At 43.3% G+C, this 16,674-nt stretch overlaps 1 protein-coding gene across 1 annotated transcript; it reads left to right on the forward strand.

Moving 5' to 3' along the window:
- The first annotated feature begins 2,465 nt into the window (after nucleotides 1-2,465).
- On the forward strand, nucleotides 2,466-16,381 carry LOC118790374 (ornithine aminotransferase, mitochondrial-like). Its single transcript, XM_036547284.1, has 10 exons — nucleotides 2,466-2,579; nucleotides 7,034-7,270; nucleotides 7,746-7,970; nucleotides 8,057-8,152; nucleotides 10,070-10,197; nucleotides 10,664-10,786; nucleotides 11,756-11,884; nucleotides 12,571-12,684; nucleotides 13,114-13,258; nucleotides 13,903-16,381. The coding sequence occupies exons 2-10, from the start codon at nucleotides 7,063-7,065 to the stop codon at nucleotides 14,061-14,063; spliced, it is 1,329 nt and encodes a 442-aa protein (XP_036403177.1). The 5' UTR covers nucleotides 2,466-2,579; nucleotides 7,034-7,062; the 3' UTR covers nucleotides 14,064-16,381.
- Nucleotides 16,382-16,674: the final 293 nt, after the last annotated feature.

The following is a 16,674-nucleotide window of genomic DNA, read 5'->3' on the forward strand; positions in this document are numbered from 1 at the left end:
GGCAAAAGATCCGCGGCCGCTCGGATCACGGTTGTTCCAAATCCCGACGCGCTAGGACTGCTTTCACTTACGAACAGCTGGTGGCGCTGGAGAACAAATTCCGCGTTACGCGCTACCTGTCTGTTTGCGAACGCCTCAACCTCGCCTTGTCTCTCAGCCTCACCGAAACCCAGGTGAAGATCTGGTTTCAGAACAGAAGAACTAAATGGAAAAAGCAAAACCCTGGGGCTGACAGCGCTATTCAGCCCGGAACAAATTCTTTGGTAACAGTCAGTGCAAGTCATACACAGACTGGGACAAGTTCGTTGAATTACCAAACTTTTAATACGTACAGTTCTGGGAATATGGTGTTCCAGGCACCTGGTGCAGTTCCACTGTCGTCCGCTGGAGGGCTGTTGAAGCCCTTCGTCCACAGCAGCTTCATTCAGCCAACCTTTTACACCCCGCATTTGTAAAGACTGTCTCCTTGAAATAACCAATATCGGATTTAACCGTATTATAAAGACATTTTCGCTGTGTTATTTGCGATGACACCATTGTAAAATCCATTACTCAGATTTCATGACCTCTAGTTTAATCGAGGGAGGCACTACTGACTCTTTGTCGCACAGTGTGTTCATGTATTGACATCCACTGAGAGTGCACCATTCCTTACTCCCCAACATAATGCTCTCTCTCTCTCTCTCTGTTTGTTTACATGGAGCATCTCCAATAAACAAATTCAAGAGCAAGCATGTTTAACCCTTTAAAATAGGTAGTATCTTTTTAAATTACCTATGCAGTCCCCTGGTGTACTTTGTTGTGTACTGGTGTAAAATCTTGTCTGAACAGCCCCGAATGTGTGGATGGAATGAAAATAAAAAATGACTTATTTTTGTAAATTGTAATGGTTTTTTGTAACATTGCAATTTTGATAATTGTATTGCAGTATGTGCAAAAGGGCACACTACGAATGCTGTAAAATTGTAAAACAAAGAAGAGTACCATGGAATAATAATATAAAGTGGGGTGTATATCTGTTCTCTTCTGTTCTGACAGAATGGGAATCCGAGACAACCTCAAAGAACAAGTTGCTGACAATTCTGAGACATTTGCCAGGTTGATAAATAATTACACTTACGTGCAGGTGAGCAATAGAGGAGACTTACACTGTGTGAGTAGCAGGGGTTTTAAAACCTGTGTGTTCTTTTACCTCAGTTGTGTGGAACAGACATATTAAAACAAGCAAAAACATGCGGCCAGTATCCAAGATTTAAATAATTCAGGTCAGTCCCTTTCTGTCCATGTGCTGTAAAGTTAAAATGTGAGCTGTAAGGTTAATGTGTGATGTGTTGTACTCCCTTATAACAATCACTGATAGAAGAATCAATTGCCTGTGATGGTCTAAACATTACAGTAATCATAAAAGAAACCACTATCAAAAACTTCCTTTGTCTGAGTCAACCAGCCTACTTTGAAGTCGGCTACACAATCATGTTGCATGAATGCAACATCAGAAAGGAATGTACTGTATTAATAGAGAGAACTACTATAGGGAAGGAGTTACTTCTCTAACTACAAAGAAATATAACAATAAGCAATCATTCCTTGTGGGGTTCACATAGACACATATAGAACTAATAATGATATGTTCTATTCTATTATATGTTCTTATGTTCTATTTGTATGGCACCTGCAACAGTACAGCATAAAGTGCTTCACTAAAATAATTTTACCACAACATCAACTAGAACTACTACTACTAGATAAAACAGACTATATACAAAGGTAAAAGGGTGTAAAAGTAAATTTTAATGTGCATTTTAGAGAAGTTTTACAAGAACACATATTAAAAACTGTGTGGCGTAATCTTCGGAACTTTGTCAGGACATACAGTCATTAATTGATCAGATGTAAACTTCACACCCCCAGCTTTCAGTTCTCTGCCTTGCGCCATAAAAGTTAACGTGCCATTCATATGCTGCATCACCTTTTTAAGTATGAATTACACAATAGGCTACTCAACATACGTGGGCGGGTTTCCAAAACACCGCAAGTGTAATAGAGACAGGAAGAAAACAGACATAAATTAATTTTCCCAGAGTTAGGTATATTCAAGATGTAACATTCCACTCCAGGTTACTCACGCACATTCCTTTATAGTTAACTGGGCAATTCTGAGCTAGCGGGGTAGGAACAATAAGGAGAAAGCATGACGAAAACTGGCGGGTGGGCGTGTATCTCATGTCTGCTCAGACCTCGAACGCTGCCCGGCTTGTTAGTGAGTTTCACTGCGGAATCTATTTCTATTTGATTAAAAAAGATAGTTGGGGAAAAAAAAACTACTGGCGTACAAATTCAACGGCTGGGGTTAAATTATTATACGTGGGAAAAGTACATTCAGGAGAGCATCATCTCCCTTTCTGGAGGACAGAGATAGCTGGTTGGCTAATAGGTCACCGCCACCGTCACAGGACAACGCCACATTGACGTAAGAGACCCACTACAAGACCCAGCAGGGCTGACGGCGAGGCGTGATAGCGTTAGTTTATGTTGTAAGGGATTTGCAGATCAAGCGGACTGTTTCATCGATTTATAAGGTAATTCTTGGCAAATCTTTATATGTATTTCGGCATTAGTCGCTAGATAGTGTTCTATGCCGACTGATCATCCATCATTAAGCAAGCTAGCTGGTTAGCAAGCTAACATGAAAGTGTACGATGCTTAACTTGCTAGACTAGCTATGTTAAGCGGCTGGCTAGCTGGCTGATGATGGACATGCTCGCAAACTGACCCGCTAGCTGGCTAGCTAGATAGCGAGCTATGCTAAGTGTAATAATTGTCGGAATTCCTCTTTCTTCGTTTCCTATTGACAGTATAGCCTGTCTCGCTAACTAGCTGTATATCGATTGATATCTAATCAAGGTAGCTAACTAACCAGCTAGGTGACTTTAACTGGGAAAATGTATCCTTAGTTACAACTAGGTAATGTTCACTAGCAAATGTAAGCTCAGTAAGTAGTATCCAAGTTGTCCCTTAGCGTAACTGAAGAGTTACACCAAACCCTACGAGTAGCATTTATGAATTATAGCACGATGAAATGTAACTATACAGGGCGGCAAGTAGTCAAGAAACTTAACTACCAGTAGCAAACGAGTCTTTGCTCTATCCGTGTAGCTAACGTTACCGCAGGTTAAAAAAAGATCACCAGGCGACGTGTCATCTGGCAGAGCACATGTATGTAGTACTGGTATTTTGCTAGACTAGCTGTCCACTACCCAGCTGTCCGCAGTAAATGCATTAGCGTCCAAACTGTCTTGACCACCCAGTACCATGGAGGATTATATATAATAATATGACACAAGCTGCTGGCGAATAACCACTGCCAGCTAAACCAGATGTACCGCACCCCCCAAACGTAATGTCATTCTTTTCTTCTAGTTTGGTAGCCAGCCAGCTGGCTACTCTGGTTCTTGCTTCGACTTTTTAAAGATAAAGTTAAATAACGACCTATTTTCATCCATACAATTTGCTTATGATTTCAATTGCAGATAGTAATTTAAATGTAGGCCATTCGTTTTTTTTCAGTTCACAGGAGGAATAGGTTTTCACCATATCAGAGTAACGTTGCATCTTGAAGGGAGCGTCGTGATGTGAGCAATAAAAAGGGGCAGTTCCGTGGTGAAATGTCTTGTTAATACAGTGATAGAAAGTATGTAAATAATTTCAGTATATGATCGTCTTTAAAGCAATTATTAAGTAAGTTACCATACTTGATAAGAGTAGATAGGTAGACATTTCAGTAGACCTTACATTTCATTTGTGAAATTAAACTTAGTAGCAGCAGCTTTGTATTAGCATCAAGGAAACCTTAAGGAAACCTTGGTATTTTGAAGTACACCTGGAATAACTGACTTCTTGCAAAGTTTGAATAAATACTTTTGATTCACTGCAAACAGTATTGATCTCTAAAGGATATTATAGCCAGTTTAATTTGCAAATCCCTCCTTTATACACTCAGCCTAGTGCATTCTGCTGCCTCTGCATTTCTGAACTGGGAACCTTTTGCTCTTAGCAAAATACTTTGCATTTCACTCAGAACTGCAGCATTTCACAACATGCTTTTGAGGTGCCTCTCTTCAGATCTGTGGGCTTGCCTGAATGTCCAAGGTGTGTGAGCCAGTGCCAAGCGCTGGTGAAAATTCAGTATCTGCAAGGCCTTGTAATATCGTCCAATGGCAGTGTGTCGAGTTAGCGAGCCTCAGACCTTCTAGGAAAAAAACATTAAGTTATCAACTAATGAGATTAAACCATCGCTCCAAGTGAAATTTTATACAAAGTCTTGTCACACTTTTTCCGTACTGTCCGTGACATGAGGCTTTTAAACCTGAGGTCATCTTATCGCTGTCCCTTTTTTAATCTCTCTCTTTGTAACAAATGCAACACAACCCATGCTTCATATCTAATGTGCTCGGGTGCAGGTTTTTTGGCTTGGCCTGTAATAGCAGCCTTTGTCAGTGTTAGTGACTTCACATAAGCTGTTGGTTAGTGACAAATTGGCGCCTGAGTAGTTTGGCTGGGGTTTTTGAGACGTGCTGCGAGCGCCTGTCCTAATTTAGTCTCTGGATTGGGCGTAGGGGGGTGTGCCAAGGGGCAACGCCGTTACAGCCTATCGTCTTTCAGTCCTATTTTAACTAGGATGCAGCAGCCAATCGGATATTAGTGTGGGGTCTGGCCAAATGGGACGACCTTGGTTTGGTCAGGTGCTTCGGATCTGCAGTGCAGTTTATCTGTAGCAGAGGACACGCTTAAAAAAAATCCCCCCTCTTTGCAGATGAAACCATGTGACAGAAAAATCGATTGCCACATGCGCTGGCTGCTGATCAAGTGTGTAACCGTGTGTGACATACGTTGTTTAGAGTGTCAGTGGCAGGTCTTGTGAAACTTGTTCATTCGGCTCCATCCAATGTAAAACTGCTCTTCCTTACACAAGCAGTTAGCGATTATTCAGTGTGTTCAACTGAAGCTGTTGTCTTAACATTGTGTCAGAGGGCTTTGAGGTAGGTGTTTCATTTAATCATTGACGGAGAATCTTTGTTTGAAGAAGTGGTGGCAGGTAAAGGAGCAGAATTGGCATCACCATGTTCCTATCCCTTTTATGTGTGGCACTGTGGTGTAGTGGTAAGGAAGAGGACTTGTAACCAAAAGGTTGCTGGTTCAATTCCCCACTGGAGCACTGCTCTTGCACCCTTTGGGAAAGGTACTTGACTCAAAATTTCCGCAGTAAATATCCAGCTGTATAAATGGATACAATTGTAAGTCTCTCTAGATAAGAGCATCAGCTAAATGACAGCAATGTAATGTAATGTGTAGACACTAAGCACAGTCTATAGTTGGTAACCAGAAATCTATTTGCACCTACTGTGGCTTCAAGGACAACCCTTGTTAAGCTAACAGTGTAAATTGTCCCGATGCAATGCAAATTGGCTGCCTAGGTAAGTGCACCCCCAATGTTGGTTTAGACACAGAAATAAGACACACTGTGCGTGCAGTATAATAGTGTGGCTATGAGGTGACAGATATACAACAAACACTGTCCTTGCTGGGTGAGGAACCATTACATTACATTATTATCATTTAGCAGAAACTCTTATCCAGAGTGACTTACATAACTTTACGTATTACCCATTTATACAGCTGGATATCTACTCGGGCACTTCTGGATTAAGTACCTTGCCCAAGGATACTGCAGCAGTGCCACAGCAGGGAAACAGCAGCTTTTCGGTTACGACTCTGTGTTACACTGCCAAACGCTAAGATATTGGTCAAAGCAGCAGATAAGAGCACCTGTTATTTCATAGTTTTGATGTAGTTTTAAATGAGATGTCTGAATCAGAACAGTAAAGACTTCACGAAAAGGAGCACAAAAGCTTCAAAATAACAAAGGCAAAGTACTCCATGAGTTTATTATCTTACAGTTCTCTGTTCATGAAAAAGTGAAGAAAGATGTAGAAAAATGTGGAGTGCTTCCGAGTGGCTCAGTGAGTGATGTCACTGGTTGTGGGAGAAAGCTGTGCCCTATGACCCGGGTTTGAGCTCAGCTTTGTTATCAGCAAATGGCGCTAGGGAGCCCACAGCAGCGGAGCAAGCTGGCCTTGTGTCCACCGCGGTCGGGGTTCGGCTTCTTGGGTGCCTGTGAATTACTCAGCTGACGTGAGGGAGACGTGACTGTGAGCAGAGAGCGGGGAAGATATATGTTGCAAGCGTATCGAAAGATAGCTCTCAGGTGCTGCGGAGTAGGCAAGCCTAGTATGTACAATTGCTGATTGAAAAATAAAATTAGAGTGCATGTATCAAAAGGGGTAAAAAAAAAAAAACAAAAAAAGAAAGTGCAAAGTGCAGCAAGTGTGTCAGTCCTGAAGGTTACATCATGCGACCTTCGACGGTATAGTCAAATTTGGGATGAAGCGGAGCCAGAATGAGCAAGGTTGAGAAATACATGAGAAATCAGCTGTCAGTGTACCATGGCGTAACATCAGAAAAACATTTTTTTATTTCTAAGTGAAAGCGTTTTCTTGTTTAATTGCATGTTTTGCATGTTGATACATCAAAAAGTGCTGTTTGAAGAAGGAGCGACCTGGAGTTTAATAGTCTGTAGTTGTTGTTGATTGTTGACTGATTCCTGCAGTATGTACACTGAAACTTTGCAGACGCCTGTGGGGAAAAACCAATTTGCTGTGTAAAAAACAAATTAAGTAACGCTGCGCCATTCCACCTCAGAGAACGGTGTGGCTTTCTTTTGGATTAATGAGTGTCCTGCTCTGTAGGACAGGATAGAAGCCACTATCTTCTGCTGTGTTGTCGCCGACAAGAGGAAACTGAATGCTGACAGTGTTGCCACCTGCTTTTAATCTAATCCTTGTGTCCCCAGCGGCAAGTCTGAAACGGGGAGCTTTTGGGTCTAAGGCTTCTGCCCTTTTGGCTCAGTCTCATAGACACGAGGAGGTGACTCATCGGTCTTCTCTGTCCATTTCTCTGTCTCTTTCTGGTGCAGACGACTCGAACCCGAGACAGTGCAGAGCGATGTTTTCCAAGCTGAACCGCCGCGTGTTCCAGGTGGGGCCCGTCCTGGCCAGGGGCCTACACTCAGGGGCCCGGCCCGCCTCCACAGCCGCCCCCAGCCTGAGGCGGGCGGAGCGCCCACTGACCTCTGAGGAGGTGTACGCCCGGGAGGGCAAGTACGGAGCCCACAACTACCACCCACTCCCTGTGGCACTGGAGCGAGGCGAAGGTGTGGCACAGGTTTCCCTAAAATGCACTCGGGGTGGTTCTGTGAGAAAATGAAACCCACAGAAAGTGTTTGGTTGGATGCGCTGAGCTTTTGTGATTCTTTTGTGATCCGTTGGCATTTTGTGTATGTGTGTCTGTGTGTGTCTGTGTGTGTCTGTGTGCGTCTGTGTGCGTGTGTGTGAGTGTGAGTGACCTTGAGTCCAGCACAATGCTTTCCTTGTGGTTTATTGGAAAGTACTGAATTTAAGCCAGGAAACAAACTTCAAATCTGTTTAATGTCTGTGTAGATGGATTTGTTATCCTAATTGATAATGGTGAAGTTACAGCTACTGATGTGTTTTATAAGTGGAAATCTTAGGAGCACTTGGTGTATGTGCTTTAAAGACAGGACTGTTTGCCGATGTAATAAATACCACATTGTATTCGTCAACTGCTGCTATCTAATGCCAATAGCCTGGTTGGGTTGCTCGATGCAGGACTGTACGTGTGGGACGTCGAAGGCCGCAGATATTTTGACTTCCTGAGCGCCTACAGCGCAGTGAACCAGGGCCACTGCCACCCGAAGATCATCGCCGCGCTCAACTACCAGGCGTCCAGGCTCACGCTCACCTCTCGGGCCTTCTACAATGACGTGCTGGGGGAGTACGAGGAGCTCATCGCCACGCTGTTCGGCTACGACAAGGTCCTGCCCATGAACACAGGTTAGGACGAGTAACGGCGTGGGCCTCCCGGGCTGACAACGGGCCGTGATTACCATGGCGATTATCCCTCTCTCTTTTACACGCAGGTGTTGAAGCCGGAGAGACGGCCTGCAAGCTGGCTCGAAAGTGGGCGTACCAAGTGAAAGGTGTGCCCAAGTACAAAGCCAAGATAATTTTTGCAAGTAAGTAAGCCAGTAACCTGAACAGTGATTAAACTAAAGAGGTCTCTCTGTTCTGTTTCACAGACCAGGATTTGTGTTTACCGTAGTAAGTTGTTGCTAAGGTACATTGATCAATCAGTGCACAAAATGGTCCATTCCCTGTCTCCTCTAAGAACTCGGAGTGCTTTGAGCGGTCATGATCATTATGTAGCTGGAAAGAACATCACGAACCTGACACCAAACAAGAAATTAAGGCATTAATGAGCAACTTTTGTCAGATTGCAGACTTGTAACTGAAAGAGGGCAATAGTCATGCCTTGTGGCAGTTAAGCACTGTGACCCACAAAACTTTGACCAGGAAAAGGTCATTGATTGATTTTTCAGTTATTTATTTGCTTATTTATTTACAAAATTGAAGGACTGATCCACACTTTGTGAACCAAATTTTGTTCACAGACTGCTGTTTTTGACTTGATGACTGTAGTAACAGACTGCGCTCAAAGCTTTTGTGTGTTTGTTCACACTCACACATAGTGCATGGGTATCCAGGCTCCCCTTCCAAAGAACAGAACTTGCTCTCTTTTCAGATGGCCATGACAACTCCGACGTGACTTCTATACACATGCAAAACCTGATTGTGAATCGTATAGCCAATAGGGGCACGTTGTTATCAGGCTGGTCTGTTGTTCTTATTGACGATGGACACACTATTCAAGAGTGGTAATTGGGATGGATGTGATGAAGTTGCATAATGTAGTAGTCCGATTTGTGGACCCTTTCTGGTGACACACGCAAGTTAATGCACATTAGCATTAGCAAGCAATGCTAAAGTAATACAGGCTTTTCTGCCCGCTTCTAGTTGGACTGACAGCTGCTGCTGTACTGTGTGTGAACTTGAACATGTTAAGAGCAAGAAGGGGAACACACTGTAGGCACTGTGAACACAGTCTATGATTCCTAAAACCACAGTTATTTCTGTCTATAAACACATGGGTATTTAAATATTTAATGTTTCAATAATTCAGTTTCTAGTAACTTATGATAAAAAAGCTCTTTTTTCTCTCACACGAGGAATCCACCAAGTCAGAAAGTCTATAAAAATGGTGAAATGTTTAGTCAAGAATGCTGTTTCCTGTCAGACCAGGATCAGTGTAAGAAGCCGAACAGCTTTCTCTTATTTTCTTTTCATATCTGTAAAGGTTTCCTGTATTTCATGGATCTAGGCTGTGGGCCCAGACTGCTTAAAGACAAGCCATCTCATACTGACAGAGTGTAAAGTACAGCACAACTAACGTATCATTTGTGACTCGAGAACTCAACAGAACAAATGGTCACAGTAAACTACATACACTAATCACTGTCACTGCAGTAAGCCAAGAAAGACAAGGTATCATCCAAGAGCTTGTCACAGATGACTTTCCTGGCACGTACTATAATGCCAATAGACTGTCAAAGTGAATTTTTTCACTCGGCAGTTGAGAAATTCACTCTAGGTACCGCATCCATCAAACACTCCTGCAAGAGTCACTGTCACCAAAAATATTTCTGGGCCAGGCATTGTGCTGGTTAGGTACAGCGCCTGCCTCCCGTACAGTAAGCATACATATTACATTACATTATTGTCAGTTATCAGACTCTCTTATCCAGAGTGACTTACATAGGTTACAATTTTTACATGCTATCCATTTATATAGCTGGATATTTACTGAGGCAGTTGTGGGTTAGTACCTTGCTCAAAGGTACAGCAGCAGCCCCAGCGGGGAATTGAACCAGCAACCTTTCATTTACAAGCCCTACTCCTTACCACTGTGCTACTTTGTCACCCATATGTATGCAATTTGGTGAAGCTGATTTATTGATCTAGCCTGATTGACTTGTGGCCTTGGGTTTGAGTTGCCGTGGCGCTAATGGATCGGTTGTCCTGTTCTTCCACCACAGATGGGAACTTCTGGGGCCGTACGATGGCGGCCATCTCCAGCTCCACTGACCCTAGTAGCTATGATGGCTTCGGGCCCTTCATGCCTGGCTTTGAGCTCATTCCCTACAACGACATCCCGGCGCTGGAGGTGGGCCTCTCACTTTCTCTGCAAAAGCCCAAACTCTGCACTCCTGTCTGTGCTTTCATAGAACTTTTCCTGTGTTGCACTGGTAGCTTTTGTGTAAGCCTTTATGGCCCTGGGTTTTTGTTGGGTTAAAGTGCTGCCTTTCCATCCCTCTGGGACTATTTAACTGTTACCACACAAGCTGAAGTCGTCTGGGGTCAGTGAGACAGTAGGACTGTTTATTTGTTTAAAATGCCCCTAGAACCTTTCAGTGGAGCAAATCAGTGACCCTGATTTGTATTTGTACCCAAGATTAATGTATAAATGCATGGTATATCAAACCAGATATTTGCTTTGGTTTTACTGTCTTATAGAATCACCATTGGTGGCTTTTTAAAAAGATGAAGCAAAGCTTACGCTGACCGCAGAACAGTTGCTAGAGAGCAGTGCCTCTTTGGGTTGTTGACCATCTCCGGTTGCCTTTTCACAGCGAGCCCTGCAGGACCAGAATGTTGCGGCCTTCATGGTGGAGCCCATCCAGGGCGAGGCTGGGGTTGTGGTGCCGGACCCGGGGTACCTCACCAAAGTGAGAGAGCTCTGCACTCAGCACAACGTGAGTACGAGCCCCACCTCTGGATTGCGCCCAAATTTTCAACGCACTGTTTTCTTTTAAGGAGGCTTTTAGGCCGACCGTAAAATGAGCTGTTTGTGGTATTTGTTACATCACATATGTGCTTAGCGGAGGCCCTTAATGAACACGGTTACATAATATTCTTCCTTGTGCACTCCCATGTTACGTTACATTACATTATTGACGTTTAGCGGATGCTCCCATCCAGAGTGACAATAGGTTACAATTTTATCCATTTATAAAGCTGGATATTTACTTGAGGCAATTGTGGCTTGCCCAAGGGTACAGCAGCAGTGCCTCAGTTGGGAATCGAACCAGCAGCCTTTCACGTTACAAGCCCTGCTTCTTACTACTATGCTACTCTGCTGCCCACACATGCATATCAACCACATGCATAGCGGACAAATGTACTTTGCTCAACGGCAGAGCCCTAACTGGGACTCAAACTGGCAGTCTTTTGCTTTACAAGACCTGGTCCATGCCCCTGCTCCACCTGGCTGTCAATCAGTGTCAAACCACTGAATCTCAGAGCCACCGAATCTCAGTTGTAACAACTTAGCAGCTACTTGTTGTTCCACTGTCACATACTACTAATGTTGTGCCTGACAGCAGGTGTTAGCAGTGTGCTGTTCTACTGGTAGCAGTGATCTGAAGGCTGTGTCAGTTTGACCCCCTGTGTTGCCATGTTTGTGGTATAAACATGCACAGTGAAACATTTGCTGTCGCTCTTTAGCACCCCATTGCTTACACACTTTCTCCCATGTTGTTACTGTGTGTTAAATAGAAACACCAGCCCATATTATTGCATTATCACATTATTGGCATTTAGCAAGCACTCTTATCCAGAGCAACTTACATAGGTTACAGTTTTTACATATTATGAACTTATACAGCTGAATATTTACTTAATATTTACTTCTCTCTCCCCTGGTGCTCCCCCCTGCTATGCAGGTGCTGTTCATTGCTGACGAGGTGCAGACAGGGCTGGCCAGGACGGGCCGGAGGCTGGCAGTGGACCACGAGGCGGTGCGTCCAGACCTGGTGCTGCTGGGCAAGGCCCTGTCTGGAGGAGTCTACCCCGTGAGTGTCCGAATCCCCTGGCGGCACCCGCCCCCCCCCCCCCCCCTTTCCCATGAGCCACTGGTGCTCGGAATAGAATCACCTGTGACAGATTACAAATAGGATGCAGGCGGTGCCTTCACTGCCTTTCAAAGTGCTGTTCTAAGCCGATATGAGCTGTCTGATCATTTTAGTTCCATTTTTAGTTGATAGGGATTTGGTCCATTTAACTGAATTGAGAATTACAAATGAAATTCACTAGTGGCCAGTACATCCCAGTAATGCTTTCATAATATGTGAATATTATGTGATGTTAATGAAGAGTGGTTTCTAAATGGTGTTTCATTACATTATATTATTGTCATTTAGCAGATGCTCTTAGAGTGACTTACATTGGTTACAGTTTCTCTATGTTACCCATTTATACATCTGGATATTTACTGAGGCAATTGTGGGTTAAGTACTGTACCTTTCCCAAGGTTACAGTATCATTGCCCTGGCAGGGAGTCGAACCAGCAACCTTTTGTTTCGGGCCTTGATCCTTACCACCATGGTGCACTGCTGCTCCTTAAAATCGAGCGCGCTGCCTCTCACATGTTGTGTAGTGGAGAGTTGGAAAAAGTTGTGGGTGTAGCTGTTGTGAATATTAGGGGTGTAGTGAAAACGGGTAGGTGCTGGCCAGGTGACCGTGGTGTTTCCCAATCCAGGTGTCCGCTGTGCTGTGTGACGACGAGGTGATGCTGACCATCAAGCCTGGAGAGCACGGCTCCACGTACGGGGGGAACCCTCTGGGCTGCCGAGTGGCCATCGCTGCCCTGGAGGTCAGTGTGACAGAGCTACCCGTACTCCCACCTGTCTGCTGTGCTGTCTGTCTACATGTCTAATGAGCCACCATCCAGCTGCCAACCCACCATCCACCTGTCTGCTAACCTACCTTCCATCTACTAACCCCCTGTCCATCTACTTGCCTGCCATCCACCTCTGTACTAGCCCATCATTTGCCTGTCTACAAACCAAGCATACACCTGTCCACACACCTACACATCCAAGAGCCGTCACCCTAAGTAAAATACACCCAAAAAACACGCACATCCACCAGTACTCATCCAGTAATCCACTACCCAACCATTTACTCCACAGTGGAAATCCACCCGTTGACCAAACAGCACAATGTCAGCAATAACCAATGGAAAGGGTGAGAATTTTCCCAGCTGCAGGGGCACGACACTGACCCTCCCTCCTTGCTGCAGGTGCTGGAGGAGGAGAAGTTAGCAGAGAACGCTGAAAAGATGGGCCAGCTGCTGCGGGCGGAGCTCATGAAACTGCCCAGTGACATTGTCACCACAGTCAGGGGGAAGGGCCTTCTCAACGCCATCGTCATCAAGGAGACCAAAGGTAGGGCCCACATTCTGTCTGTCACGTGGTCCTTCGTGTGGAATAAGTGGCATCGTTATTTTTTATGCATGGGGCAGCAGTGTAGCACAGTGGTAAGGAGTAGGGCTTGTAACGTGAAAGGTTGCTGATTCAATTCCCCACTGGAGCACTGCTGCTCTACCCTTGGGCAAGGTACTCAACCAAGAATTGCCTCGGTAAATATCCGGGTGTATAAATGGATAACATGTAAGCATGTAAGTCGCTCTGGATAAGAGCTTCTGCTAAATGCCAGTAATGTAATATCATATAATGCGATAGTAGTACTGCACACAGCCTCCTCTCAGATGTCAGTAAGTAGCCAGGGCTTTACTGTTGCAGTCGCAAGCAATGATAGAGGATACTGTTTCCATTCAACCCCGTAGATGATGTGTTACTGCAGGGCAGCAGAGTGGAATAGAATGATTGAAATACTGATTTTGCTGGAGGCTTGAAAAGCCTTGGCTGCTTACGTTTCTGAACCTTGAGATATTTTCAGTAAAGTGCTTACAAATTTAAGGAAAATTCACCGCTAATCCCGGTACCTGTGAGTGGCCGTCCAGTGTAGAGCTGTGCTCTTTAGTGGTTCATACAGGGCCCTTTACTGTCACACATGGTTCTGCTTTCAGACTACGATGCCTGGAGGGTGTGCCTGCGTCTGAGGGACAACGGACTGCTGGCCAAGCCCACGCATGGTGACATCATCAGGTTTGCCCCACCCCTAATAATCAAGGAGGAAGAGGTCATGGAGTGTGTGGACATCATTCAGAAGACCATCCTGTCCTTCTGAATCAGCGGCCAGCCCCGGTCCGTCAGATTGTTGTTCTTACACGGACAACCAGATGGACCATATGCCATGAACTATCAAATGAGAAGTATACGGATTCTAAACCTTTTTTAAATTTAAAACATGCCATCACATAAATAAGGGCTCTGGTCAGTCAGCTTAATGTTCTTTGTTCTTAACTCTGTCAGCGAGAAATTTAGGCAAATGTTACGTTTATCAGTTCTTAGACATTTGCTTTGGTTCGTGTCATTGACCACAAAGTTTGTGACATTGTGGAAGTGTTACACAAGGTACATTCCTCAGAGATAAGAATGAAGCACATTGCTGTTCATTTGGATTGGGGCCTTAAAGGTCCTAAAAAGTGCATCATCTGAATACTTTCTTGTGAAAGTATCTCTTGGAATGTATCAGAGGAATCTGGGCAGGCCAAACTCCTTCATAGATGAAGTCACTTTTGACCAAGTCATTATGCTCAGCCACAGACTGAATGCTTTTAAAGAAAGCATTTGTAGTTTTGTTACAGCGTGAAGCTTGATACTGATATATTAGTTTTCTGTGGAAAGCTAAGCTGGAAATAATATGCAAAGGGCTGCAGATGTTGAATATTTTAAGTCTTCAGATAACTTGTCACATATTAACGTAAACTAATATTTAACAGCGATGAAAAACATTTACTGACGCGTGTAAACATGCTTTCCCTTTGTTTCTTGCACTCAGAATTCCCTTCATTTATATTTTTCCTGCTGTTACATAGAAAAAGCTATGTCACTGATTTTAGTACATTTTACGAACACTTCGTGCGTATTTCCTATGTTTGTTGATAAATGAGTAATATATTTCTAATTTTAAAACTCTTCCTTATTCAGGCAGTTGTATTGCATTGTTTTTATCCACAGTTATTATTTCCAGTTCAGAGCACTGGTTTACCCATGGAGTATAATGTTATTCTCAGAACTGAGTGGAAACTGGATGTGAATCCAACATACTTCCAAAAATATGCCTTAGAATAAATGCATTGCTATCCAGACAATATTAATGTTATATTTTTCTGGTGGTTATCTTTCTCGCAAACAACACTGCAGATGAGCCAAGTGCAATAAGGACAGTTGTCAGCAAATAGTTTGCCAGTAGTTAGCTACCGCACTGTAGCTTGCTAACATGTAAAAAGTAGTTTCCTTCTGTTTTGATATTATATTTGTTATGTTTGTTTGCTAATTAGGTAAGAGAACAGTAATTCAGCAGTATACCGCTGTCCAATGAATTGTGATTGAAACAGTGTTAGGGTTAGGGTTAGGACTGGCTAGTAAGCTAGCTTGTAAGAGACCTACAGTCTAAACCATGCAGCTAAGTAGAAGGAAGGCTGGACAGGTTGTCCGGTGCTAATCAACTGAAAATTAAGCCATTTTAAACATTGTAAGTTGCAGTGTCCGCATTGTACCTTTTGAAGTAATTTTAAGCTAGGGAATCTCTATAGCTTGCTAGCTTCAGGCCTTCTGTACCACACAATCCCCAGTGAACAGTGTGGATGAGTCTAATGGTGACAGGATAATTGTGCTATACATACTATGCTGCCCACTTTTTTTTATTACAAATGAAAATTCTTATGCCCTTTCTGGTAGCAGATATTTAGTTGACTGTCTGTTGACAGCTATTTTGAAATTCTTCCAATGTTTCAAGATTGTGCAATTCTAACATTTTTCTGGATGAATAATGATTGCAGCCTTGAACATTTGTAACGCAGAATCATCACACCGTTGAAACAGCTGTACAAAAAAATGCGACAAAGAGATTGTATGTTTTCACACAAAACCTGCCTAAAAGGGAGCTATGTTGTTTTGTTACAGAAATGGAAATGATAATGGTCATTTTAAGACCATAACGTTACTTCATTATGCTTGTGAATGGGGCTTTATTTGTTTGAATTCTACTGTGCAGACTGCAGTCAAACAAAATGTCCCTTAATGTCTGCACCATGTAATATTACATTCACATACTCTCGAGCTGCACGCCTTGGAAACCAAGGGGTACACAAAGGGATAGTAAAAGGGGTTTATTTGTTTATTCCACCAATCACATGGTCAAGACCAGGAACAAGCAACCTTACCCTGGGGGTTCTGCAGGTGGTTCTGATTGTTGTTCCATTCAGGCCCTGACTCAGTCATAAGACATGGTGAATGTACAGTACCTGTCAAAAGTTTGGACACAACTGCTCACAGAAGATCTCCTTCTATGAGCTAAAGATTTATTTTTTAGTAGTTTCCACGTTTTAGAAAAATAGTAAAGACATCAGAAGTATGAAATAACACAAATTGAATTATGCAGTGACCAAAAAGTGTTAAACAAATCAAAACTATCTTATATTTTAGATTCTTCATTTTTTTTGGAAAGAAATTCATACATAGGCATGAACGTTTATTTATATTTGTCTGATAAACAGATTTCAAGCATTTAAGGATAAGTCTTTAGATCAAAATGTCTTTGAATGCATGTTTCCCATTATCTTAATCAGGTGCATCCAAGCTTTTGACTGGTACTGTAGGTGGTCGATGCATTCAGGGTGATCAGCAATGTCCTGTTTTCCTTGAAAGGTAATTTACACGGACACTTCCATCCC

This window comes from Megalops cyprinoides, chromosome 1, assembly GCF_013368585.1.
Source record: "Megalops cyprinoides isolate fMegCyp1 chromosome 1, fMegCyp1.pri, whole genome shotgun sequence".
NCBI classification, from domain to species: domain Eukaryota; kingdom Metazoa; phylum Chordata; class Actinopteri; order Elopiformes; family Megalopidae; genus Megalops; species Megalops cyprinoides.

Excerpts from the sequence above, each read along its gene's own strand:
- LOC118790374 (XM_036547284.1), top strand. The coding sequence starts at position 7,063 with ATGTTTTCCAAGCTGAACCGCCGCGTGTTCCAGGTGGGGCCCGTCCTG. Across the intron at positions 7,971-8,056 it reads GGTCCTGCCCATGAACACAG|GTGTTGAAGCCGGAGAGACG; the intron begins GTTAGGACGAGT and ends TTTTACACGCAG. Across the intron at positions 10,198-10,663 it reads ACGACATCCCGGCGCTGGAG|CGAGCCCTGCAGGACCAGAA; the intron begins GTGGGCCTCTCA and ends GCCTTTTCACAG.